Source organism: Rhinatrema bivittatum, chromosome 4 (genome assembly GCF_901001135.1).
Source record: "Rhinatrema bivittatum chromosome 4, aRhiBiv1.1, whole genome shotgun sequence".
NCBI classification, from domain to species: domain Eukaryota; kingdom Metazoa; phylum Chordata; class Amphibia; order Gymnophiona; family Rhinatrematidae; genus Rhinatrema; species Rhinatrema bivittatum.
Genome location: NC_042618.1, coordinates 162128665 through 162155012, shown reverse-complemented (window position 1 = coordinate 162155012; position 26348 = coordinate 162128665). Strand labels below are relative to the sequence as shown.

The following is a 26348-nucleotide window of genomic DNA, read 5'->3' as shown; positions in this document are numbered from 1 at the left end:
AAACAGGAAATTTTTGAAGGGGGCAATAAAGCTAGCAGATTATTAGTGAGGAGGCTTAAGTCTACAGTGACACACAATCAGATTTTGAAAGTTAAAGACAGACTGGGCAAGATGGTTTCTGATATTGTGAGTATTAGGGCCAGGTTTTCACAGTTTAATAAGGAGTTGTAGCGCCCAAGTAAAGATATTTGCCAGTCCACTATTGAAGAAATTTTAGGAGATATTACTATGCCTAGAACAAAACCTATACATCGGACAGGCTTAAGAACATAAGAAATTGCCATGCTGGGTCAGACCAAGGGTCCATCAAGCCCAGCATCCTGTTTCCAACAGAGGCCAAACCAGGCTACAAGAACCTGGCAATTACCCAAACACTAAGAAGATCCCATGCTACTGATGCAATTAATAATAGTGGCTATTCCCTAAGTAAACTTGATTAATAGCCGTTAATGGACTTCTCCTCCAAGAACTTATCCAAACCTTTTTTGAACCCAGCTACACTAACTGCACTAACCAAATTCCAGAGCTTTATTGTGCGTTGAGTGAAAAAGGATCTGGACATCGGGGAGATTGTATTTCAGTTAAATAGGATAAAACTTAATAAGGAAATATCTGAATTGGAAGTTGCTCAGGCGATTAAGGGGCTGAAATTGGGCAAATCCCCAGGGCTGGACAGGTTTTTGGCAGGAGTTTATAAACAGTTGTCTTTGGTTGTAGTCAGGTTTCTGGCGGCAGCTTTTAATGACTTACTAATAAGCGGAGGTATTGCAGCTGTTGCTAATAGAGCCAGCATTACGGTGTTGGCAAAGTCTGGGAGGGATGCGACTGTGGGGGGTCGTATCAGCCCATTTCTCTTATTAATTTGGATTTAAAAATTCTGGCAAAATTTTAACTAAATGTCTATGTGGGATAGAGAGTTTCCTGATACATCCAGATCAAACTGGATTTGTTCCGGGTAGGCTGGCAGTGGATAACATGAGGAGGGTGATAGACCTTATTGGATGGGCCCTAGAGCCACAGATTCCGTTGGCTTTGTTAACAGTGGATGCTGAAAAGGCGTTTGGTTTGGTTCTCTGGGATTACCTGTTTTTTCTATTAGAGAAATTTGGTTTGGGGGGGAATTTTTCTACTTGGATGTGGAAGTTGTACAGTAAACCTAATGCTAGCATAAAGGTTAATGTGGGTGGTATTCGAAGGCTTTCCCGATAGGAAGAGGTAAGAGACAAGGTTGTCCGCTTTCCCCATTACTTTTTGCGTTATATTTGGAACCCTTAGCTGCTAGAATTCGAAATGCTAAGGGTATACAAGGGTTATGGGTGGGGGATCATAAATATAAACTTTTATTGTTCGTGGATGATGTCCTTTTTATGGTAGCCCACCCCGAGACATCATTGTCTTTTCTTGTGGAAGATCTGCGAGGTTTGGAAGGGTATCAGTTGAATGCGGACAAGTCTGAATTTTTGAATATTACTCTTCCAGCTGAGCAGGTAGCTGTAATTAAGTGTAGATTTTCTTTTAAAATTATGACCTTGGGGTAAAATATTTGGGGGTGAAGATTGGTGCTAAATTGGATAGCCTTTTTAGTATGAATTATGAAGGAGTGTGGGATAGGATATTAGTGGATCTTCAGAGGTGGGAACGAGCCTTGTTTTCTTGGTTGGGTAGAATCTCGGTTGTAAAAATGAATATCTTACCTCGGCTTAGCTACTTGTTTCAGAGTTTATCAGTTTCTGTCCCTGAAGAGTGTATCAATTTATGGCAACGTAAATTGTTTCATTCCATTTGGAAGAAAAGACCACCTAGACTGAGCAGTAAAGTTATGTATCTGCTTAAAGATAGGGTGTTCCTTGCTTACTGCGGTGGCTTCACAACTTAGAGCAATAATTGACTGGCACCAGGGTGGGAGAAGAGGTGGGTTGCTTGGAACAGTCTCTAATGCAGGAGGTCTCACCAGCCAAGATGGTGTGGTTACCAGTCATAGCTGCCGGGTGCAATCCCTCCAACCATTGCTCTTACATTCAAAGTTTGGGATAGGTGGAAGAATGGGCTGTTGGGTGACAGGAAATATTTTGTAGGTCTCCTATCTTTTTGAATAAAGAATTTATTCCTGGTTATTCAACAATATTGGCAAAATAATGGGAAATAAAAGGGTGTGTGGGAGGCTGGAATATATTTGGGAAGGTAAGCGACTAAAGGCTTTTCAGGAAGTAATGCACACTTTCAGTTTGACCTCTTTAGATTATTATTTTTATTTTCAGGTGAGCCATTTCAATTCCCAGAGAGAGGTACAGGAGGCCCTCAGCCAGGGCAAATCCCTTTTTGAGGGATTTGGTGATAAGGCTCAATGGATGGCCAAGGGGATTTCAAGAATCTATTTAATAAATTATAAAGACCTCAAGCAACCTTCCTTGTATCTTGTGGGTTGGGAGAAAGATCTGAAAGGTGTGTTTGGGGAAAATAAATGGGATTTATGTTTTATTAATACCAAGCTACAATAGTGGAAAATGGCTATAAATTGCTATATAGGTAGTATCTCACACTGGCTAAATTTGTCTAAATTATTTTCTGGTTTGGGAGATTTATGCTGGCAAGGGTGTGACATGGTTGGGACCTTTTTACACATGTTGTGGGAGTGTCCAAAGATAGTTATTTTTTGGGACTCTACAGTACAGCTGATGAGCGATATGGTGGGGGAGAAAATACTCAAGGACCCATTATATGTTCTTATGTTCTTATATTTTCTTTTAAGTATTCCTTATACAGAACTGGTTAATGCTGTTGTATTTCTAGCCCAGCAAATAATTTTCACTGCAAGGGGAGAAATTGCTTATTCTTGGAGGGAGACCTCCATGCCACCTTTACAAAGGATGATTCAAAGGCTGGGTAAGGTCTATTATTTGAACAAGTTAATCGCAGTTAGGCATCAACATGTACATACATTTGAAAAATTATGGCATCATTTTATTTGTTGGCAATTAAAAGTGTAAAAATGTTGAAGGTTAGGGGGAGGTGTAGGAGATTTGTAGGAAGCTCCAGGCTGCCATCTAGTTAGTGTATGGAAGGGGGATGGGAGGGTGGAAGGGAGGTTGGGGTTTGGAGTTAACACTACATTATTATATTTCCACCCACGTTATTCATTCCTGTCTTGTGTTTTGTATGTTTCATACCTTGTATGTTTTTTTCTGTTCTCATGTGTCCTATGGCACTATGGTGACTATGTCTGCTCATGTATGCTTACATATTGTACTTTGAGAGGGGTGAGGTTAGGTTGGGAGCAGCAGTATGTGAAAATTTTTTGTGGTATGCTGATTCTTGGGAATGTTTTGCATACATTTGTACTGGTTTCTTAATTACTACAATAAACTTTCAATGGAAAAAAAAAATCGGCATGGCATTCGGGGGTCTGTGATGAGCATGACCGCACCAGTAGAACAAGCCTCTCAGGTGACAGGGTCTGTCACTGAGGCTTTCCCTGTCAGCGCGGAAACAGCGGCCATTTTCCGTTCCCTAGCAGTGTCGGCAGTAGAGGCAGGGGAATCCCCTCCTCAACTATCGCCGGAGGTTCCCTGTCCCACGGAGATGCAGAAAGGCACTTGCACTGAGGAGGGCTTCTGCTGGTTTTAATTTGCTTATGTGCAAAGCTTGTTTAGCAGGATGCTGGCTCTTGACCCTAGTCTCCATGGATTCTCAGCCAGTCAAGAGGCCTGAACTGTAGAGAAGCTCCTCAGGCCTTTGATGTTCCGTGCTGGATGGTGAATGGATCCAAAGGTGCAGGCAGGCTTTGCTCAGCCATGTGGGAGGCCATGGCCGCGGTTCTTTTTTCCCGCGTACGTAGGCATTTATTCTCATTCTCGTTGCTGGGCAATTGTATGCACAGGGATCTGTGCGCATAAGGCCACAGCCTAGATTTGAGCTTGTACGTCTGCAACCTAGACTTGAGCACGTATTTGCCCAAGTACTTGAGCATGAAAGGCCGCAACCTAGACTGGAGAGCGTATTTGCGTGGGTACTTATGTGCATAGACTGCAACTTAAACTTGAGCAAGTATTTGCATGGGTATTTGTGCGCTTATGACCATGGCCTATACGAGCGTGTATTTGCGTGCATCCTGGAGAGATGAGCATGTACACCCGGGTGACATTGGTGTGCACGCAGGAGGCTGCCTAAAGCCAAAATTCAGGAGAGCTAGGCGCCAGGGACGAACAGGTTCAAGAGCTTTACTATCTCTGAGGCTTGCCATCTGATTGCAATTCAGTCCTCACTCTCTCATCGCCGGAGTGAACAATGTTCAGGCATATTTTCTCAGTTGGAGAAAGTTAGACCCTGGGGAATGGGAGGTGTCTGAGGCAGCGATGTGTCTCATTCACAGAAGATGGGGGTATCCCGACCAAAGAGAACACCAAGGCATCACGGTTTTACCTCTGCTGAACGGAAAACGGTCAGAAGAAATCTGACTGTGGTGCTGCAATGGACTGAATAAAGAATTTATTTTGAATATTCTTCTTTGTCTTCCCTCCCATGGCCTCTCGTGGACAAGGGGTTACGGTGGATAGAGAAACATCCAGGCAACGTGATCCTGTTAGCTCCAGAGTGGCCACATCAACCATGCATCCCAGATCTGATCAACATAGTCATAGACGGGCCCCTGAGATTCGGACATCGGTCGACTCTTTTCCACCAGGGTCCAATATTTTTGGGTCAGGCGGCTCACTTCTCTCTCACAGCTTCGCTTCTGAGAGGAGACAACTGAGATGGAGGGGATATTCTGAAGCGGCTACTTCCACCTTATTGCAGGCTAGGTGACCTTCTACATCCTTGTTGTATGTGCGAATTTGGAGGATCTTTGAGTCCTGGCCTGCTGTTGACGGAGTGCAGCCTCAGCGAGTTTAGGCTATGGTGTCGCATATTTTGGCTTTTCTACAGAAAGGTTCTGGTCAAGGGACTGGCCTTTAACTCAGCTGAGAGTCCAAGTAGCAATATTGGGTTGTCTCCGGGGTAAGGTACAAGGTTATCCTCTGTCCGCACATTTGGATATTCTATGGTTCCTTCAGGAAGCTAAGAACTTGTGTCCTCACGTGTGGAACATTTGTCCATCTTGGAATCTGAATCTAGTCCTTAGAGGATTACTTGAGGCTCAGTTTGAACCACTAAAGAGAGCTATGGTTAAGGACTTAACTCTTAAAGGGGTTTTCTTGGTGGCTATTTGTTCATCTAGGGGAATTTCGGAGTTTCAAGTGATGTCGTGTTGAGAACCCTTCCTACAGATGTTTGATTCGGGAGTATCTTTATGCATGATGCCTTCTTTTCTGCCTGAAGTAGTCTTGGCCTTCCATCTTAGTTAGACAGTGGAGCTTCCAACTTTTACAGATTTGGATTCTTCTATGCCTCACGTAGGGTAGCTTAGGCTCTTAGATGAGAGGCATGCATTATTGAGTTATCTAAAGGTCACTTATGATTTCTGTAGATCGGATCACTTCTTTGTAGATCGGATCACCTTTTTGTACTGTGGAGCAGTACAAAGAAGGGAAATAGTCATCTATGGGTACAGTTATGTGGTGGCTGAAGGAAGCAATCAAGTCAACTAAATTTCTAAAGGGCACCCATTGCCATGGAGGTTAGGGGCACATTCAGTGTGTTCTCAGGCAACTTCCTGAGCTGAGTCACAAAAGGTGTCTACACATGAAATTTGCTGAGTGGCTACTGGGAAGTTGTAGTACACCTTTGCTAGGCATTATTGCTGGGATGTCAGGGCTTCAGCTTCCATGTGCTTTAGTGAGAGTGTTCTACGAGCAGAACTCTCCAGGTCCCACCTGAGTTAAGGGGAGCTTAGGTACATCCCAGGAGTCTGGACTAATCTGGGTACAGGGAAAGGAGAATTGGTTCTTACCTGCTAATTTTCATTCCAGATCAGTCCATTTACTGGGGGGGGAGAGTCTGCTGCTTATACTGTTGCTTTGTATATAGTGTGGAGTTGTTGGAGGTTTTCAATGCTGATAGCTTATGTTAAATTTGGGAAATGAGTTTTCCATTATCTTTTTGGGCAACTTCACCTTCTTCCAGATCTTTGAAGGGGAGGGGGTTTACGTAGAAGTTTGTTTAGAAATTTATTGTTGTTACTGTCATCTTGGCTTGGGTACAGGTTAATACTGAGGGACTGTAGGTGGCACACTGGGTTATGTACAGTGTTAGTGAAACTTTCTCTGTCTCCATCTGCCGGCAGGGAGGCAAAACTCAGGAGTCTGGACTGATCTGTGGTACTACAGGAATGAAAATTAGCAGGTAAGAACCAATTTTCCTATCCTGAATCCCCCTTCTTTCTCTCCTTCCATATAAGAAATCCCTTTTCTCCTCATCCTCTCCTCCCCTACTTGCTGAAGATCCCTCTCCTCTCTTCCCTGCACTTATTATTGAGATCCCTTCTCTCTCAGCTATCGCCCTCCCCCCACCCCCAAAAAGAACAAAATTAATTATCTAGACAAGATAGGTTGGGAAGATCCATTTTTTAATAAAATAAAAGAAATCCACATTATTTAATATGCACTACTGTGCAAGTTTATGCAAATGTGTTGCAGAATTTACTCTTGAACTGCCACCGGAAACTGGGGCTGTGGTGGTTATCTCCTTCATTTAAAAAATATATTACCTTTTTTTTTTTATCTGGATTCATGAGCCTTCATTCACACCCAGGGAGTTTCTCCCTCATTTTTACATTCTCCTTCCCCCCTCCCCCAAAATGTAACTTGTCTACTCATTGCAGCAATGGTCCTGGGCTGAGAGCCATGCACCAGGGCTCCTACCAGAATGCTGAAATCGTGAGCTCTGAATCTGGCCACCAGGTGTCTCCTTTAAACAATGATCTCGATTCCTCCTCATCCCCTCCCAGGAGCTGTAAACGCTACCTCCGCAGCATCCCTAACCCAGATTGACCTGGGAAATGGAAGACCCTATCTCCTTCCATTTTAATTCCATCATATTTCTTGTTAGGAACGTTGCTTTTAACAGAAGTGCCTCATTAGCTGTCAACTAATCAACTCTGTCTCTAAAGAAGTTCTGGAAATTGTATTTATAAGGTTTTGGAGGTCATCTGAGTTTCCTGAGTAAACTTTGGTGTAATCCAGTAGACCCCAATATCATGCTCATACTTTTCTACATGAGATATTTCTTAACTTTGGCTGCAGATAATGATAGCTCAGGCATCTTAGAGGCTTCCTAAATTATCTTTCTCTCAGTCTCAGTGTAAAAGTTCTTCCTGTAGGAGGTTAGTATTGAGGTGTGACCTTTTGTCTAATAAACTGTCTGTTCCCTCAGACCATGCTATCGAGCACAATCTAGATAGACAGAATATGCTGAAGGAAAATTTGAGCAGGACACACACACTCAGCAAGGAGATCCACATTCTGAAAGAGGAGAAAACCAAACAGGTAAGCATCTCTGCAAATTATTTCTTGCATCTTGTCATGATAGAATATTTTATAAGTCAGGCAAGGCAGAGAACCTAGGAGGCCAGATATTAGGGCTATGCTAATATTGGTAGCTATTTGAATTGCTGTGGGGCTTTATGGTTAGACATGGAAAGAGAAAGGTGCTGGGGGTGAACTACGCGGTGGATCTTATGCTCATCTTCCCAAGTTGATAGAGTTACCAAGGAATATGAGAAAAATTGTCTTGGAAAGGAAGTGTTATGTTATAAGTGATCACACTCTTGCTGGCAGCTGGGATTGATCCTTAGCAGTGCAGATAAAATAATTGGGCAGATCGGATGGTCAGTTTCTGCTATGTTACTGTTATATTAGAAACTGTGCTGGCCTGGTGGTGTAATGGCAGTGCTGTGCTATGTGTGAGATCAGGGTATGATTCCCACTCCTCAGGCTAGCTGGGCTGGGAATACAGGGTGGGGGACAGGGGAGGAGAGAGTCCCAGCTGTTGTGCAACTCTGGCAACTAATGGTTAGACTTGCGGTGCACATTTACTGGGTTCCAGAGGGTCTTGTGTTCTGTGACCCCTAGCCAAAGGACTGATGCTGCATTGGTTGTGCTGGATAAAATGGAAGACTTAAAAATAGAGAAAAAAATTCTTTGAGTAACTCTGCATAAAGGTAGATTATGTGAGATCCAAGGGAGCTAGAGGAAATAGCTGGGTTAAAAAAAAAATACCCCCCACTTTTTCCATTTGTAAGAAGCAAGTCCAGTATCACATCCTCTTTTGTGGGTTCTTTTACCATTTGCCTGAGGAGAGCCCCTTATAGAAAGCCAAGGGATCTGCCTGCTTCTATTTCTGGAATCGGGATCCTCCAGTCAGCATCTGTCAGATGAAAATCTGCCACCAGCAACACCTCACCTCTCATTGTGATCTTATGGATGTCTTTGACTAAATCTCTCTTCAATTCTTCTGCTTGTGTTGGAAGTCTGTACATGGAAGTGCTGTTTCTCCAAAGACAGGCAGGATGGTAGTTCTCACACATGGGTAACATCATCAGATGGAACCCTGACATGGAAAACTTATGTCAAAGTTTCTAGAACTTAGACTTAGCACACTGAGTATGCCCTATACCACACGTCAAAGTGTAGTCTCTTTCCATCGTGGTGTGAGTTAGCTCACTTTGGCTTATTGGCCTTTCTGGAAAACTTCTTTTTCTTGTTTGCATGTGTTTTTTTCTTCACGGTGTTCGATGCCAGGTCCCTCTCAGTGCTTCCCCGTAGTGTTCCTAGACAGGGTTGTCGATGCTTCTGGTAAGTTTCTTTGCGCAGTCGATTCCCCCGCTCGACAAGATAGAGCAGCTCTTCGTGTCGAAGAAAACCGAGCCATCGTCATCAATGGACCTCAGAGCCGCACCGATTGACACCGCGTCCTCAACATCAGTTGGACTGTCTGTTTCATCGGTACCGTCGGCAGATAGGAGCGCCGGAGACCGACCACCATCAATCTCTTCCAGGCCATTATTGGCCTCAGCACTGGGGAAAGACTGGGCCGAGCATCGAGGGAAACCAAAGAAGCATTGGCACTGGTCCCCGTCGATGCATAGTGCCGGGCACAGGGGTGCACCAGCTCATGCTGCAATGCCCCCAAAGTGACCCTGCAGTGAGGGGGCACTTATCCTCCATCGTTGCCAGGGGTCCGCGACTGTCTCCATTGGTCCTGATGCCAGTCACCGATCCGCCTCACGGGTCTGAAGAGGATCTGGCCATCTCCCCTTCCTTCCAGTCGGTGTTGACATTAGCAACATTTGAGGAGGAGCTGGAGCGGCGAGTCCAGCTGCCAGTGTAATGGGCACTGCAAGGCATCTGTCCTGTGGCACTGATGGCACCAGAGCCAGTACTGTCTGTTCTGGAACCGCTTCTGGAAAAGCTCAATGCACTTATTGATGCATTACCGACCCAGCTGGCATCCATTGGTGCCCATCGGGGCCCCGATGTCTCCCCCTACCAATAAGGTGGTCGTTGTCGGTTCCTCAGAGAAGAAAGCTGCACCCAGGCCAGCAGAGATGCCAAGGTCTGTAGAGCGAAGGAAGTCTCCACTTGAGGACTTAATCGTCACAGGGTTTGTGAGGGTAATGGTGGAAGCCATCCCATTTCAGTTACTGATAGAGGAGGATGCCAGGCACAAAATGCTTGAGATCCTCCAGTTCATGGAGCCTCCTAAGGAGATCATGGTGGTCCTGGTACACAATAGCTTTAAGGAGCTGCTGCTGAGGATGTGGGAACATTTCCTCACAGGATCTCCCATTAACAAGAAGGCTGATGGGGTCGACCTCGTCCAGAAGGCTGCTGGATTTCATAAATGTCAGCTACCTCACCAATCAGTGGTGGTTGAATCCACCCTTAAAAGAGCCAAGCATTCTCGGACCCATTCATCAGCGCCTCCGGGGAAGGACCGCAGAGCAAATGGATGCTCTTAGGAGGAAAGTGTTTTAGTGGGCCATGCTCATTGCCCGCATAGCTTCCTTTCAGCTCTACGTGAGCCAGTATTCGTGGGACAACTGGAAGCAGGTGCAGGAGGTGGCCGAGCAGCTGCCTCAACAGCAGCAGGACACGTCATGTCGCTGATGTATAAGGGTCTGGAGTGCGGGAGACATGAATTCTAAGCGACCTACAATGGTCTCTGCAGCGAGAATCAAGTCCTGCAGAATGGCATGGCTGCAGGCCTCTGATCTACGACCAGAGGTTCAGGAACGACTTGCTGATATGCCGTGTACTAGGGAGAATCTCTTTGAAGATCAGGTGAGGGACGCGGAGGCCCAGCTCTGGGACCACCATGAAACCCTCCAACAACTCTCCGCCAGCACTCCAGACCCATCCTCCTCCTTTAGAAGGTCGGCGAGATCGAGACCGAGGAAGTCTTTCTTCCATCAAAGGAAGTATTATCCTCTGCCTCCTCGCTTCCGTCAACAGCATCAGGGCTCCCGCGGCCGTCCCAGGCAGCAGAGAGCCCCTAAGCCCCAGCCAGCACTTCGGTCAACTCCAGGGATGGGATTTTGACTGGGTCATAGGGAACGTAGGCCAATCGCCTGTACCTGGGACATTAGACCCTTCAGACGTGGGCAGGCTTCAGTTCTTCGCAAAGCAATGGTACAGTTAGAACCTCAGACCAGTGGGTTCTTTCCATCATCCATCAAGGCTACCAATTGAATCTATTGGGTTTTCCACCAAATTGCCCTCCAAGCTTGTTTTAGGGGCCAGTAGCACATCAGAAAGTACTGCTAACATAACTCTCCTCCCTCTTAGTGGCCAGAGCGGTTGAGCCTGTCCCACCAGAGCAAAGAGGCCAGGAATTCTACTCCAGGTACTTCCTGATTCCAAAGAGAACAGGAGGACTCCATCCCATCCTAGACCTAAGGGCCTTGAACAAATTTCTAAAAACAAGAAAAATTCAAGATGGTTTCCCCAGGCACCTTGATCCCCCTTTTGCAAATAGGGGACTGGCTATGCTCTCTTGATCTAAAGGACGCTTCCACTCACATCAAGATCTTCCCCAGTCACAGGAAGTATCTCCGATTTGTGGAATCTCTGCAGGCTGGGTATGCATGTTTTCCCTTATCTGAACGATTGGCTGGTCAAGAGCACTTCTCAGACAAGGGCCATCAGATCTATGCACTTAACCATGCTGGTGTTAGAGTCGCTAGGGTTTGTCATCAACTACTTGAAGTCCCATCTCGGCTTGTTGCCTCAATTGGCCTTATAGGAGCCCTGCTGGACATGCCCCAGGCCAAGAACTTCCTGCCTCATCAAAGGGCCATCACTTTGACGACCATCGTGGCAAAGATTCAGCAGAGCCAGCAGGTGTCAGCCTGGCACATGTTGTCTATTAGGCCATATGGCTGCAACCATCCATTTCACTACCTTTGCACGATTACACATGTGCAGAGCCTGAGGTCACAGTGGTGCCAGGCCACGCAGAACCTCCAGGATTGCATCTGAGTCTCCCTGCCTCTCCGGGAGTCGTCGTCCTGGTGGTGGGTACTTAAAATCTGGAACGGGGGACTCTTTGTGAAGACTTCCTTCCCAAATTGTCCTAACCACGGATGTTTCCACCCTGGGCTGGGGAGCTCAGCACTCAGGGTCTCTGGTCTGCTCAGGAAAGCTGTTATCAAATCAACTTCCTGGAGCTTCGGGTGATCAGGTATGTATTATGGGCTTTCAGAGATCGACTGTCCAACAAAGTTGTCCTGATCCAAACCGACAACCAGGCAGCGATGTGGTATGTCAACAAGTAGGGAGATATGGGATCATACCCCCTGTGTCAGGAAGTGACCGGATCTGGTCATGGGCCCTATACCTGGCTATGTACCTGGCTGAGTCAGAGAACATGGTAGTGGACAGACTGAATCATGCCTTCAGATCCCACGAGTAGTCCCTGGACCAGGGGGTAGTGAATCGTATATTCCATCTCTGGGGAAGCCCCGGGCTCCCAGGAATGTGCCTTGGTTCTGCTGCCTGTATAGGTCAGACAGCAAACCAGCCTCGGACACCCTTGCCCATCATTGGGGCAAGGGTCTTCTGTACGTGTATACTCAGATTCCCTTAATGGTGAAGACTCTCTTGAAGCTTCGCGAGGACAAGGGGACTATGATTCTCATAGTCCCTTATTGGATGAGACAGGTCTGGTTTCCACTCCTACGGGAGTTGTCCATCGGAGACCAAGCTGTCTGGGGACTTCCCCAGGTTTCATTATGCAAGATCGAGGCAGGTTGGGACATCCCACTCTCCAGGCCTTGTTGCTCACAGCCTGAATATTGAGAGGTTAATTCTGCAACCAGTCGACTCTCAGAGGATAATTCTCTGGTCCTGGCAGCTTCTAGAAAGCCTTCTACTAGAAAGTCCTATGGACTGAAGTAGAGGAGGTTTTCAGTGTGGTGTGAGCAGAAGGCCCTAGATCCATTCTCCTGGCCCAACAAAAACTGATTACCTTCTACTCCTTTTTGAAGCTGGCTTAAAAACCAACTCTGCTAGAGTTCATCTCATTGCAGTTGGCGCATACCACTAAGGTATAGACGGTATGCCCATCTCTGCATAGCCTATAATTGTACAATTCATGTGGGCCCTGCTTCAATTGAAGCCCTCCCCTAAGGCCTCCCGTTATGTCTTGGGATGTGCTTTTAGCTCAGCTGATGAAAGCTCCTTTTAAGCCACTGCGCATCTGTAACCTGAAGTGAATGACTTATCCACCTTACACTAAGTTTTATCATGACAGGTTGGTCTTTCGTACACATCCTAAGTTCCTCCCTAAGGTGGTGACAGACTTCCATCTTAACTAGTACATTGTCCTACCAAAATTCTTTCCCAGGCACCATTTGCACCAAGGCAAACAAGTACTGCACAGTTTGGACTGCAAGCAAGCCTTAGCCTTCTATCTGGAGCAGACAGAAGACCATAGACCGCCCACCTAACTTTTTATTTCTTTTTTTTTTTTTTATTTATACTTTTGAGGTAACAATTTTCTACAATAAATTTGACAATTACAAGATAACATCATGTACATACCAATTGTACACAAAATACATAACATAACATTTATATTATTTATAACATTTTACTATTGTTTTCTTCCATCTTAGCAGAAGTCCTATACTTCACTGGATGCTGTAGTACTTGAAATGCAAGTAAATATTAAAACATGTAGATACAATAACTCATGTAAACCAGCATTGACCTTAAGGTTTGTACTGTACTGATGTGTTTAAAGCATATTACAATAAACTATGTTCAGCAATCCTCACTCATGTTTTTCTCATTTTATGCCCCCCCTCCAACCCCCCTCCCCCCCTACTACAAACCCCACCAATCCACTAAGCGCTGCGTCATCAGAAGTCAAATGGCCTTCTAATGTCGAACCAGGTGTCCTCACTTGCCTCTCCATGTTATCCAGGGTTTCCATCTAAATTCAAACTTAGTAATCTGTTTCTGCCTGAATGCAGTCAGATTATTCAAGTAACATACAGTGTCCAGCCGTCATACCACTGTGGCCACGGTAGGTACCTCGGCCTGTTTCCAACAGCAAGCTATTTCGAGACGCCCCGCAAATATGATTTGTTGTATTAAATATTCCTTCGTAAGAGGCTGTGTGCCCATATGAATGTGCAGTAGAAACAACACCAGATCCTTATTGATAAGTTCCCCTACTACCTCTGAAAGGAGACTAGTTATACCATCCCAAAATTGGACCACTTTGGGGCATATCCACCACATATGCATATATGTTCCGATTTCACCACATCCTCTCCAACATTGAGCTGAGACCTGGGGATAGAATCTATGAAGTTTTGATGGGGTGATATACCAATGATATAACATTTTATACCCATGTTCTACTATCGAGGATGCGATGGACATCTGTTAATGGCCAAAAAAGACCTTGCCCATTGCTGGGAGCTCATACTAGTCCCTAGGTCTTTTTCCCACTGAATTATATGAGATGGCTTAGTGCTCAGCTCTCCATTTAGGAGAGTATATATCTGAGAAATTACCTTAGGGAGAGTCCCAGCCTTGTCACAAAATCCCTCAAAGAGAGTTTTACTTTTCCCAAGGCCTATGTGGACATCTGTGCGTAAAATATAGTGTCGTAATTGACAATAGAAATACTGATCTGTACTTGGGAGAGCAAATGTCTGCTTTAAGTCTTGGAAATCCCTCAGTTTCCCCTGACACCATACATGTTCCAAGAGTGTGCACCCCTGTTTTTCCCATCGCAAGGCCAGGGCTCTAGCCATGCCTGGCTCAAAATCCAGGTTAAAGAAGATAGGTGTGCGCAAGTAATTATTTCTGCTACCCATCAAGTAATTTTTCCAAGTGTCCCAAATTTGTAAAGTGTGTACTATTGTTGGAGAGCACGCACTGGGAATCCTCCTATTTTTCCTGGGGAGCCACGCTAGTGCAGCTAGGTGGCAACCCAGTAAGGTGTCTGCTTCTAGTTGGACCAGTGCTTATTGGTATTCAGACAATGCCAGTCTAACAAGGACCTCAGTTGGGAAGCTGCGTAGTACCATTGGAGACATGGTACTCCTAAACCTCCTCTATTCTTAGGCAAATATAACACCCGCTGACTTACTCGGGAAGGTCTCCGCTTCCATATAAATTGAAAGAGCTTCCTTTGCCGTCCTTTAAAAGCCACTGCTGGTATTACAATCGGGAGAGTCTGAAAAAGGTATCCCAGTCTCGGTAAAATGTTAATTTTAACAGTGGCCACTCTACCAAGTCAGGAAAGGTCCAGCCGATCCCATATTTGTAAGTCTGTTAGTATTTTTTCCCATATGCCCCCATAATTACTCTGATAGAGACTGGGTAAATCAGGGCCTATCCGTACTCTCAAATATTTTAAGGTCAAATTGTCAAGTTTAAATGGGAACTGTCTATTAAGCCTATAGAAGTGTTCTGCAGGGAGCGTCACATTTAAGAATTCAGATTTGTCTACATTTAATTAGTACCCCGATATACCACTGAATTGTTGAAATTCATCAACCATCCTGGGTAGCGAGCTTTCTGGGTGTGCAATTGTGAATAAAATATCATCGGCAAATATTGAGAGCTTGTATTCCTGGGCCCCTACTGTCATCCCCTGTATTTCATTAAGAGACCGAATTTTAGTAGCCAGGGGCTCTAAATAGAGTGTGAACAATAAAGGGGATAGGGGACATCCTTGACTAGTGCCGTGTGCAATTTCAAAAGGCTGGGTATAACCCCCATTAGTCTTAATACACGCACTTGGCGCACAGTAGAGTTTTCTAATCCAGGTGGAAAAGTGGCCCCCCAGACCTACTTTACTGAAGACTGCGAAGAGATAGTCCCAATGTACCAAATCAAAAGCTTTCTCTGCATCTACTGTTAGCAGAACCATAGGTGTGTCAGTGACTTTGGCCTGCCATATAAGATTCACCACTCTGTGTACATTATCCGCCGCAAGTCTACCCGGAATAAAGCCAGTTTGATCCGCATGCATCAGGAATGTTGCTATAGAACCCAATCGGGTGGCCAGTATTTTGGCTAATAGTTTTAAATCCACATTAATTAGGGAGATAGGCCTATAGGAGTCACATAATGTTCCATCCCTACCTGGTTTGGCTAAAATAGTGATACCCGCCCTATTAGCTGCCGCAGTAAACTGACCTTCTCTTAGTAAGTTGTTGAAGACTGCTTGTAAGGACTTGATAAGTACCGTGCTAAATCTTCTGTAGAAACCTGCAGAGAACCCATCGATTTCTGGTGAATTGCCCAGTTTCAGGCCTTTGATAGCCTGCTCTATTTCCTCTGTGGTAATTTCCTGGTTGAGGCGGGATTTTTGGGAGTTATCAATTTGGGGGAGGTCTATCTTTGCTAGATAGGCTTCTATTTCTGCCTATGTGATATCCTCCCTTTTTGAATATAACTGCTGATAGAATTGCGTGAATCTCGCTCGAATACTATCATTATTCGAAAGCATTTCTCCTGGAGTACTCCGAATTTTCAGAATTTGGTTTTGCACAGCTCTTGCTTTGAGTTTTCTGGCTAACAATCTACCTGCTTTATTGCCCCCTTCAAAAAGTTTTGTTTCACATTATCTAATTGGAATACAATTTCCTTATGGGACAGATCCTTTAATTCGGCCCGCAATTTATCTAATTGATTCCCTGTCTGTAGATTTGGACCCCTCTTATGGTGAATCTCCAGCTTACTAATCCGCAGCAGTAGATCTACTTATTTCTTATTATCCTCTTTTCGTAAAAGTGACGCTTGTGCAATTAGTTTACCCCATACCACGGCTTTCAGGCATTCCCATACTACATTGGTTGAGACTTCTCCCATGTCGTTTTCCCTTAAGTAACATTCTATTTCTTTTTCCAGCTCTTGACAGAATGACAAATCATCTAGCAGGCTTTCATTGAGCTTCCAGTACCGCTCCCCAGATGGAGCCCCCAGCCCCTTGAGCTTGATCCATATAGCTGCGTGATCTGACCACGTGAATGGCTCTATCCCCATGACTTGAATATTGTTGATTAATGCTTTGTCAACTAATAGATTATCAATTCTAGAGTAAGATTGGTGCACTCTGGAGTAGAAAGTGTAATCTCTTTCCCCCGGATGAAATAACCGCCAAGCGTCAACTACATGCCACTCCACCATCAACTGTTTAAAGCTTTTTCTGTGTGATCTGGATTGCCCTCCTCCATTTTTGCTAGAGTCCAGAAAAGGGTATCGAATGAGATTAAAATCCCCTCCGATGATAAGGGAGCCCTCTGCCCATTGCTGCAAAATACCAGATACCTTGTGTAAAAAGGGCCCCTGCCCTGAATTAGGCACGTATATATTTACCAATAAGAACATAAGAAAATGCCATACTGGGTCAGACCAAGGGTCCATCAAGCCCAGCATCCTGTTTCCAACAGTGGCCAATCCAGGCCATAAGAACCTGGCAAGTACCCAAAAACTAAGTCTATTCCATGTTACCATTGCTAATGGCAGTGGCTATTCTCTAAGTGAACTTAATAGCAGGTAATGGACTTTTCCTCCAAGAACTTATCCAATCCTTTTTTAAACACCGCTATACTAACTGCACTAACCACATCCTCTGGCAACAAATTCCAGAGTTTAATTGTGCGTTGAGTAAAAAAGAACTTTCTCCGATTAGTTTTAAATGTGCCCCATGCTAACTTCATGGAGTGCCCCCTAGTCTTTCTACTATCCGAAAGAGTAAATAACCGATTCACATCTACCCGTTCTAGACCTCTCATGATTTTAAACACCTCTATCATATTCCCCCTCAGCCTTCTCTTCTCCAAGCTGAAAAGTCCTAACCTCCTTAGTCTTCCCTCATAGGGGAGCTGTTCCATTCCCCTTATCATTTTGGTAGCCCTTCTCTGTACCTTCTCCATCGCAATTATATCTTTTTTGAGATGCGGCGACCAGGATTGTACACAGTATTCAAGGTGTGGTCTCACCATGGAGCGATACAGAGGCATTATGACATTTTCCGTTTTATTCACCATTCCCTTTCTAATAATTCCCAACATTCTGTTTGCTTTTTTGACTGCCGCAGCACACTGAACCGACGATTTCAATGTGTTATCCACTATGACGCCTAGATCTCTTTCTTGGGTTGTAGCACCTAATATGGAACCCAACATTGTGAAATTATAGCATGGGTTATTTTTCCCTATATGCATCACCTTGCACTTATCCACATTAAATTTTATCTGCCACTTGGATGCCCAATTTTCTAGTCTCACAAGTTCTTCCTGCAATTTATCACAATCTGCTTGTGATTTAACTACTCTGAACAATTTTGTGTCATCTGCAAATTTGATTATCTCACTCGTCGTATTTCTTTCCAGATCATTTATAAATATATTGAAAAGTAAGGGTCCCAATACAGATCCCTGAGGCACTCCACTGTCCACTCCCTTCCACTGAGAAAATTGTCCATTTAATCCTACTCTCTGTTTCCTGTCTTTTAGCCAGTTTGCAATCCACGAAAGGACATCGCCACCTATCCCATTACTTTTTACTTTTCCTAGAAGCCTTCTGAAAATCCAAGTATACTACATCTACCGGTTCACCTTTATCCATTTTGAACTTAATAATGATATATCTGCCTTCTATATCTCTAATTACAGATAAAACATCAATAATCACCTCTTTAGGAGAATAACACTCCTACCCCACCATACTTATTGTTGACTGTGGCCACTGCAAAAAATTGCACCGGGTATTGTGTGGAAGCCATAAGATTCTCATATCTCTTCTTCAAATGTGTCTCTTGACAAAGTAAATTATCCACCTTAGCTCTGCCTATATCCTGAAATAAACATTTTCTTTTATAATAAGAATTCAACCCCTTAACATTCCAGGATAATATTTTCAATTCTCCCATTTTATAATCATATAAGAGCAAGAACATTGTTGCCTATGCATATATATGACTCTACTAAAGGCAGTTAAAACCAGCCCCCCCATTAGAAGTACCAAAGTAATTAAGCAGCCTCTGCGACATGGACAGTTATTCTCTTGTGGGCCTTTCTGCTTCCCCCAATATCGTTCTTCAGGGTTGTAGTTCCCCTCCTCCCCTTTCCCCTTCCACCCCTCCCAACCCCCAAGAATCCATTGCTGGAATTGAGGACTGATGTCACCTTCCAAGTTCTGATTGCCGGTGTCCCACTTGTCCCCCCCTCATATAATCGTTACATTATCTTTTATTATTTATATACCCTCATAGACATGTAACTATCTCTCACTATTTCATAGTGTATCCCCTGTTGTCTTGAATATTATTGCTCACGCTGTAAAACGTGCTCTACAAGGTCCTCCAGTAAGCCTACCAGAGGCGGTATCAAGTTGGGCCAAGAAATATACATTTAGTCCAACCTGTATCACAAGTTTCAGACGTTGTTGTCTCTGGATCCTGAGAGACCCCCAGAATACCGTCTCAGTCTTTTGCCACCATGCTGGACACGCTGCCATCTTTGAGATTTATCTGTCGTAGAAGCATGGTGATGTTGCTTGTCTGTCCCTTCGGGTGTTTTCATCAAACCTGTTGCACAGAGTAATGATACTGCATCCGCCACCATCTGGACTCTTGTGGAGACTCCTTGGATGGTAATCAGCAATCTAAAGGGAAACAGCCATCTGTACTTATGATTATTAGCTCGTAGAATCTGCAAGACCTTGCGCTATTCACTGCGTTTGCGGATGGTGATAGGTGACAGGTCTTGAAAGATTTCTATTTTTTCCCCATGCCACTGGAAGTCTGGAAGCTGTCTAGCCTGGTGCATGATTTTTTCTTTGAGTGTATATTCATGAAAGCATACCACTATATCCCTTGGTACGCTGCCTTTCAGTTTCGCCAGAGCCCTGTGCGCTCTATCCAAAAGTATCCATGGGGGGGCCACTTCTTCATTGTTCTTATGGTCATTTAAAAGTAAACTGCATATATCTGTAATAACTTTCTTACAGTCTATATAAGGCTCCCCTTCAGGTATCCCCCTGAATCTCAAATTACCTCTTCGGGACCGGTTTTCCAGGTCCTCCAGCCACTTTTTTAATGTTCATCAGCCATCTTCTGTAGATTTTTAATCTCTTGCTGGGTCTCAGCCACACAAGTCTCTTGCTCTCCCAGCTAATTCTCCAGCACATCCACCCTGGCCCCGAGTTCTGCATAGTCACGCCGCATTTCAGCTGCAATCGTCTGCAGCTCAGATCTTAAGGTGCCCAGACCTTCTTTTATTTCACTGAACCAGCGCTGGAAGTCCTTTTTGGACAGCGTGGAGTCGATCATTGGTGTCGGGGAGTCAGTGCGATCTTGCCCTCCTGGAGACGTGGGCCTTTGTGCTCCCTCCTTGTGGTCCGGTAGGCCTTCCCTGAATTTGTCTGGTGCAGAGTCGAACAAGAATTGTTTAAGCTCTGCGATTTTCTTGCGAATCGACATCCCGCCAGTAACCCCAAGCTCAGTCACTGCGTTTTTACATTTTTTTGATGGAGGATTCACTATTTTTCGAGGGAATCAAAATAATGAGGAGCAGAGCCCAGGCTTCATGCTGCCATCAGATCTGTGACATCACTTCCTCCTCTCTACTTTTTATTTCTTTTGATAGGAATAGGTTAGGTATTGCCATTGCCAAACAAACACTATCCAATTGACTAGTTCATGTGGCACTGCATCTTATGGGTCATGTCAAGGCTCATTCTGTCAGAGCTATGGCAGCATCGGTTGCCCACTTTACGAGCAGTTCCCATGGAGGAGATCTGCAAAGCTGCAACGTGGCGTTCTTGCCAAACATTCACATCTCACTATTGTCTGGATAGGGATGGCTGACAATAGGTTCGGCCAGTCTGTCCTTTGGAATGTGTTTGAGCTGTAGAACCCAACTCTCCTTGCCTAGGGCCCGCTGTTTTTAGGTTCAGACTGTCTCCCCCCTCTGTTACTAGCAGCACTGTTGTTGTTGTGCCCATTGGCACTTGGTTGGGTGTCTATTGGTCCCCTTTTTGTGTTGGGGAGCAGCCTGAAGCTAAGGATTCACCTATTTGTGAGGACTACCATCCTGCTTGTCCTTGGAGAAAACAGAGTTGCTTATCTGTAACAGTTGTTTTCCAAGAACAGCAGGATGTTAGTCCTCATGAAACCTGCCCACCACCCCACAGAGTTGGATTTCTCCTAATTTTTCATTTATATATAATTCTATGTTATAAGACAAATGTGGATGTGTGGAATAGGGCATGCTGGGCATGCTCAGTGTGCCAAGTCAAAGTTCTGGAAACTTTGACACACGTTTTCCGTGACAGGGCTCCATCTGATGATGTCACCCACATGTGAGGACTAATATCCTGCTATAACATAGTCCTCGGAGAACACCTATTACAGGTAAGCAACTCTGCTTTTCCCTTTCTAAATAACTCACAGTGCCTCCTCCTTTCCCCACATTCCCTGCATTTCAGTTGCTTTAATGTTGCTTTTCTGCCTATCCTTTTCTTCCTGAACAGATTGTTGCCTGATTATGGCCATCTTTCAATCCTGAGACTCATTAAATCATGTCTGTGTGATGGGAGCTATATCTAAATTTGCTTCTGTGGCTGGATCTCCAGATCCAGGCATTGATGCCATTCTCAGAGCTCCACTTCAGGTGCCATGAGTTTTTATATTTCATTTGCAGTTCCTGGATTTCATGGACAACATTGATAAACAGAGGAATGAAATGCACCGCAATAGCAGGTAGGAACTTATTGTAAAAAAACACATTCTAATGATTAAACGTTTGTGGCATGTTTGTTTATGGAAAGGTTCAGTTGTTACTAATTTCTCTTCTGATTCAGGACATCAGCGATGCGAATTGGACAGTTACAGGAAGCCCTTGAAGAACGAAAGTCAGCTGTGAATTCATTGAGAGCTAAGTACGGATGAACTGACCCAGTGATGGAAGAGAAATCTGTCCATGCGAGATATCCTTAGAGTGAATTAAGTGGTGTAGCTGCACATGTCATGAACAGGGAAGGGTTCTTTTGCTTGTTGACATGCAGTGCTCCCTGGCCTTTGGGATTAGGGTGTGCTTCTGTTCCTCCATTTTATACCGGAGGATTAGGGTTTGTTTCAATATCCACCTCTATACCAAGGGATTAGTTTGTTCCAGTTTTCCTCTGCGACGACCAGGAGATAAGGTTTTTTCTTAGGGCTTTGTGCTGATTCAGTGATTTCCCCTTTTGATGTGTCCACATTATTAGATGAAGAATTGATAAGAGTACCAGAGCACTTTGTAAGGACCTTCAGACCAAGTGTATGCTAGTATCAAAAGGACCTCAGTAACATTCAAGCCCTGCCTGAGTGATTTTTATTTATTTATTTATTTAAATTAATTTATATACCGGAGGTTCCTGTATAATATACATATCACCCCGGTTCACAAAGAACAGTAACTATCGCTACAAATAGCGGTTTACATAGAACAGAATAAAAGAAGTTTTACATTGAACAAAAACAAAGTAATAAGTTTTACATTGAAGTCAGCATGTGTAAATTTCTGATTAACAAAGGAAGAAAAAAATAGATCTGAATAACTCGTTGAGGGCTTGAAAAGACTTTTCTTCGTGTTCTTGGCTCTAGGGGAAAGCTTGTTTGAAAAGCCAAGTCTTAAGTTTCCCTTTAAATGTAGAGTGGCATGGTTCTAAACGAAGGTCTGGAGGGAGCGAGTTCCAAAGTGAAGGGCCTGCTGTGGATAATGCACGTTTCCTCAGAACGGATTTCATAGGTTGTGTGATTAGTCTGTTCTGATAGGCGCTTCTGGTTGGTTTCACAGATGTGTGTAATTGAATTTGGAATGTTAGGTTGAGAGGTGCGATGTTGTGTAAGGCCTTATGTATCATCATTAAAGACTTGAACTGGATCCTGTATTTAATTGGAAGCCAGTGGAGATGGTGGAGAATTGGGGTGATATGATCTCTCTTTTTGGCATTTGATAGAATTCTTGCAGAGGCGTTCAGGACCATCTGAAGTGGTTTGATGGTACATGCTGGAAGGCCTAGGAGGAGAGAGTTACAATAATCCAGCTTTGGGAGTATGATGGCTTGTAAAACCATGCGGAAGTCTCTGTATAGGAGGAGAGGTTTGAGTTTCTTTAATGTTTGAAGTTTAAAGAAACATTCTTTTGTTGTGTTGTTGACGAATTTGTTGAGACTGAGTCTGTTGTCTATGATGACTCCCAGATCTCTAACTTTTTTAATTTTAATTTTTTAATTTTAATTTTAATTTTTTATTTTTAAAAAATTATTATTTTTATTTTTAAAAAATTAAAAATTTTAATTTTTTAATTTTTTAATTTTCAATCCTTCTGTCCAATTTGTAGGCTGCAGATGACAGAAGCTGCACTGGCTTTGTCTAAACAGAAAGTGAATGATCTGGGAGAGCTGCTAAGCCAGGCAAAATTGGAAACATCCACCATAAAGGAGGACATGAGAAAGGAGCAAGAGGTGAGCCTATAGCAGAGTGGGTTTGGAAGGATGATCAACAGTTTTAGATGATGACTTCAATTGGATTTTCGGGCTGATGATAGAACTCAGCAGAGGTAGAGACTTGGGCAGGGATGGGAAACAGGCAGGAGCACAGACTGGGAAGGGAGACTTAAACAGGGATAGAGAAGTGAGAGGATCAAGCTGTGGTGTGGAGGATGGAGGACAAAGGGGAGGTTCAGGCTGTGCGACAGCGAACAGGAGGTTTTCACTGGATGAAGAGATTCGAAGGAATGTTCTGACTCATGGTAGGGAATGGGTAAGAAAAAGCTCAGTAGATTCTAATTCTTTTGTTTTATTGGTAAAAGGAATTTGCTGAACGAGAAGCAAAGATCCTCCGTGATGTCATGGTTATGACGGAGAAAAATCTTTTATATCAAAACAAGGTAAGATGCATCTCCCTTGGATAGTGTCAATAATGAGGCTGTAATCAGAAATATGTTCCCTTTTGTGCTGTGCAGGGGCTCCAAACTTCATTGTGATGTTTTTTTGCCAGGTAGATGAGCTAGAGAGAAAGTGCAGAACACAGCAGGACCAAATCTTCGAGTCAAAGCAAGAACTGACTAACATAAGTGCTGAGCTAAAACTCAGGGCTGTACAGGCTGAAGGTAAGGGAGTTATACATCATCTTTATTGGTTAAACCCTGTGGCCAAAGGAACTTTGTGGGGACAGAGTTTGCAAATATTTTTCAATAGACAATAACAGTCTTTTATCATGCATCTGCTTTCCGTTGCTGGGGGAGGTGCGATTGGGCAGACTGGATGGGCCTTATGGTCCTTATCTGCCAATCATGTTCTATGCTTCTATAGCTCAGATCAATCTTGAACATTGGCATATAAGAATTTTTCAGTTGCTGTTCCTACCCCAGATCAGGTGCATGGGTTTTTCATCCCTACCAGCAGATGGAGGCAGAGAACAAAGCTTCACTGACACTGTTACATAACATAGTATGCCACATGCAGTCCCTCAGTATTTTTCTGTCTCAGGCAGATGGTAGAGGTGTTAAAACCTGCAATCTGGAGAATTAAAAAAATATATTAATAAGAAAAGAAGACTGAAGATGAAATTGTTCCCAGGGTGTTAGGTGCCTGGCAGGATCAGGCCCCTGGTAGAGTAGGGCAAGCAGGGGGGTTGGTGACCCTGAGATGGCTCTGCTAGGAGTCAAATGGGGGAAATTGAAAGCCAATGGTCAGCTTCCTCTTCTTCCCCATGGACCTTCCTCCCTCCATGGGACCAGTGTTTCAACAAAGACAATTAAAGACTTTTAATTTGGGATTTCCCTGTACGTACCCGGATCAGTCCAGACCGTGGGTTGAGCCTCCTTTCCAGCAGGTGGAGACAGACTAAAACTGAAAGGGTGTCCTATATGAGGACAGAGCCTATCCTGTAACCCTTCAGTATTTGTCTGTCTCCTGATCTAGGCTAGTCAGCCTTCTTTTTCTTCCTTTTCTTCTTGGATCAAGCAAGTACTTCTTCCTTAGGGATCTAGTTTGGTTTTCTTCCTGTTAAAATAAATAAATAAATAAATACTAGAAAGGGAGTTTAGCTTTTCTTCTGTGCAGGAGACGATCCCGTCTCCTGGCTCTTGCCGGCCTCAGGGGGGCTTCGCCCCTTGTGCGGAGCATAGCATGAGTCCGTAAGTGCTTCCAGGTGTGGGGACCGAGGCTGGTGGTCCAGTCATTCGTCTCTCCTCCCCCCCCCCCCCCCCCCCGGCTGCCTAGGGAGGTTAGGGCTCCATTATTGTGCTCAGACTAAGTTTACAGAAAATAATAAATTAATAAAGTAAAATAAATATAATTTTTATTTTTGGGCCTCACCGGGGATTGAACCGGCAGCCAGACAGGCAAGAGCAAGCAGGCTTCACTCCCCTGCCTCCACTCCTGCTGGCAGGCTGCCAATCAAGACTATTTTTAGGTTTTTTTTCTTCAGCCGCTGCTCCTCTTCAGTGCAGATGCTGCGTCCAGCAGCCTGCCTTGCCTGTGGGCAGTCCTCTTTGCGTCTCTCATGTTAGGGGCTCTGCTCAGCCTGCCTGCTGGGTGAGGAAGGTCCCTCCTCAGCAGGGCAGGCAAATCCAGCCCAGGGATCGATTCCCCAGCGCATGGCCAGGCCGTTCCCAGGTCGGCAAAGCCCGGGAATGGCGGCTATCTTGGGTTTTTCGGCAGCTCCCGTTTTGGAGCTGCCTGGGGCTGGGGAGCCGGATTTTTTTGATTTACCCCCCGATTTGAGCCCCGAGGCCCCCCAGGACGTGGTCCCTGACCCCCCCCCTCCCTTTCCCCCCCCCCTGGGAAATCCAGGGCTCGTTTTTCTTCGGATTTTGTCCTCCTCCTGCACAAATCTTACTTGGCTAGCTTGCAGGAGGAGGGTCCCCCCCCAGCAAAAATTCCACACCCTGTGCCCTTACCTGCTGGCCCGGCCGTGGTGCCTTCGGGGGCTGTTCGGGTGCGGGTGGTCCATGGGGTGGCCCCCATCTCTGACTCCCCAGTGACCCCGGTTAGTCCGGATCCAGATCCCACTTCAGATCTAGTGAGCACCCTCCCACCCCTGGAAGGTGACGATCCCAGTGGTCTCCGCATGTTTCAGCGGGAGGAGTTGGAGCCCCTCATCCCCTTTGTCCTCCAGGAATTGGGGCTGGAGGGGCCCCTGCGGATACCCTTATGGCCTCCCTGCCTAAGAATATGGACCCGGTCCTGGCGGGACTCAGGGCTTCAGCAAGCGCTTTCCCTTTTCATCCCATGCACAAGTTGCTGCTCTTGCAGGAATGGGAGGCCCCCGAAGCGGGACTCCAGGTGGGACGAGCTATGGATAAGCTCTACACCCTCCCGGAGGAATGTTTAGATATGTTGAAGATTCCCACTGTGGACTCCTCGGTCTCTGAGGTCACCAAGCACACCATTATCCCGGTGGTGGGATCGATGGCTCTGAAGGACGGACAGGACCGCAAGCTCGAGGCCCATATGAAATGTATTTTTGAAGTCCTGGCGCTGGGGGTCCTAGCGACTATCTGCAGCAGTCTCATGCTACGGGCAGGTCTCAGGTGGGGTCAACAATTACTCAGCACCCAGGACCTCCCATCTGCAGAACGTCTGGAAGCCGTCATCGCATATGGGGCTGACGCACTCTACGACCTCCTGCGCGTCCAGGCGAAGGCGATGGCCTCGGCGGTATCCGCTAGACGGCTACTCTGGCTGCGCAATTGGTCGGCCTACCCGTCCTCCAAGGCCCAGCTAGGCACGTTGCCTTTCAAAGGTAAGTTGCTTTTTGGAGAGGACCAAGCTTATTGACTCCTTGGGGGAAAATAAGGTTCATAAGCTCCCGGAGGACCGTTCAAAACAATCTCGTTCCTTTACCCCCTCACATCCTCTTCTCCGGGGTCAGAGGAGATATACGCCCTG

General features: G+C 45.1%; 1 protein-coding gene across 1 annotated transcript in view; it reads left to right on the top strand.

The window, feature by feature from the left end:
- LRRC45 (leucine rich repeat containing 45) overlaps nucleotides 1-26348 on the top strand; it is a 170619-nt gene that overhangs the window by 46351 nt on the left and 97920 nt on the right. Inside the window, exons 7-12 of the mRNA XM_029599051.1 lie at nucleotides 7309-7421; nucleotides 21110-21168; nucleotides 21270-21347; nucleotides 22793-22916; nucleotides 23264-23341; nucleotides 23452-23563. Of these exons, the coding sequence (XP_029454911.1) occupies nucleotides 7309-7421; nucleotides 21110-21168; nucleotides 21270-21347; nucleotides 22793-22916; nucleotides 23264-23341; nucleotides 23452-23563 (564 nt within the window). The remainder of the gene's footprint in view (nucleotides 1-7308; nucleotides 7422-21109; nucleotides 21169-21269; nucleotides 21348-22792; nucleotides 22917-23263; nucleotides 23342-23451; nucleotides 23564-26348) is intronic.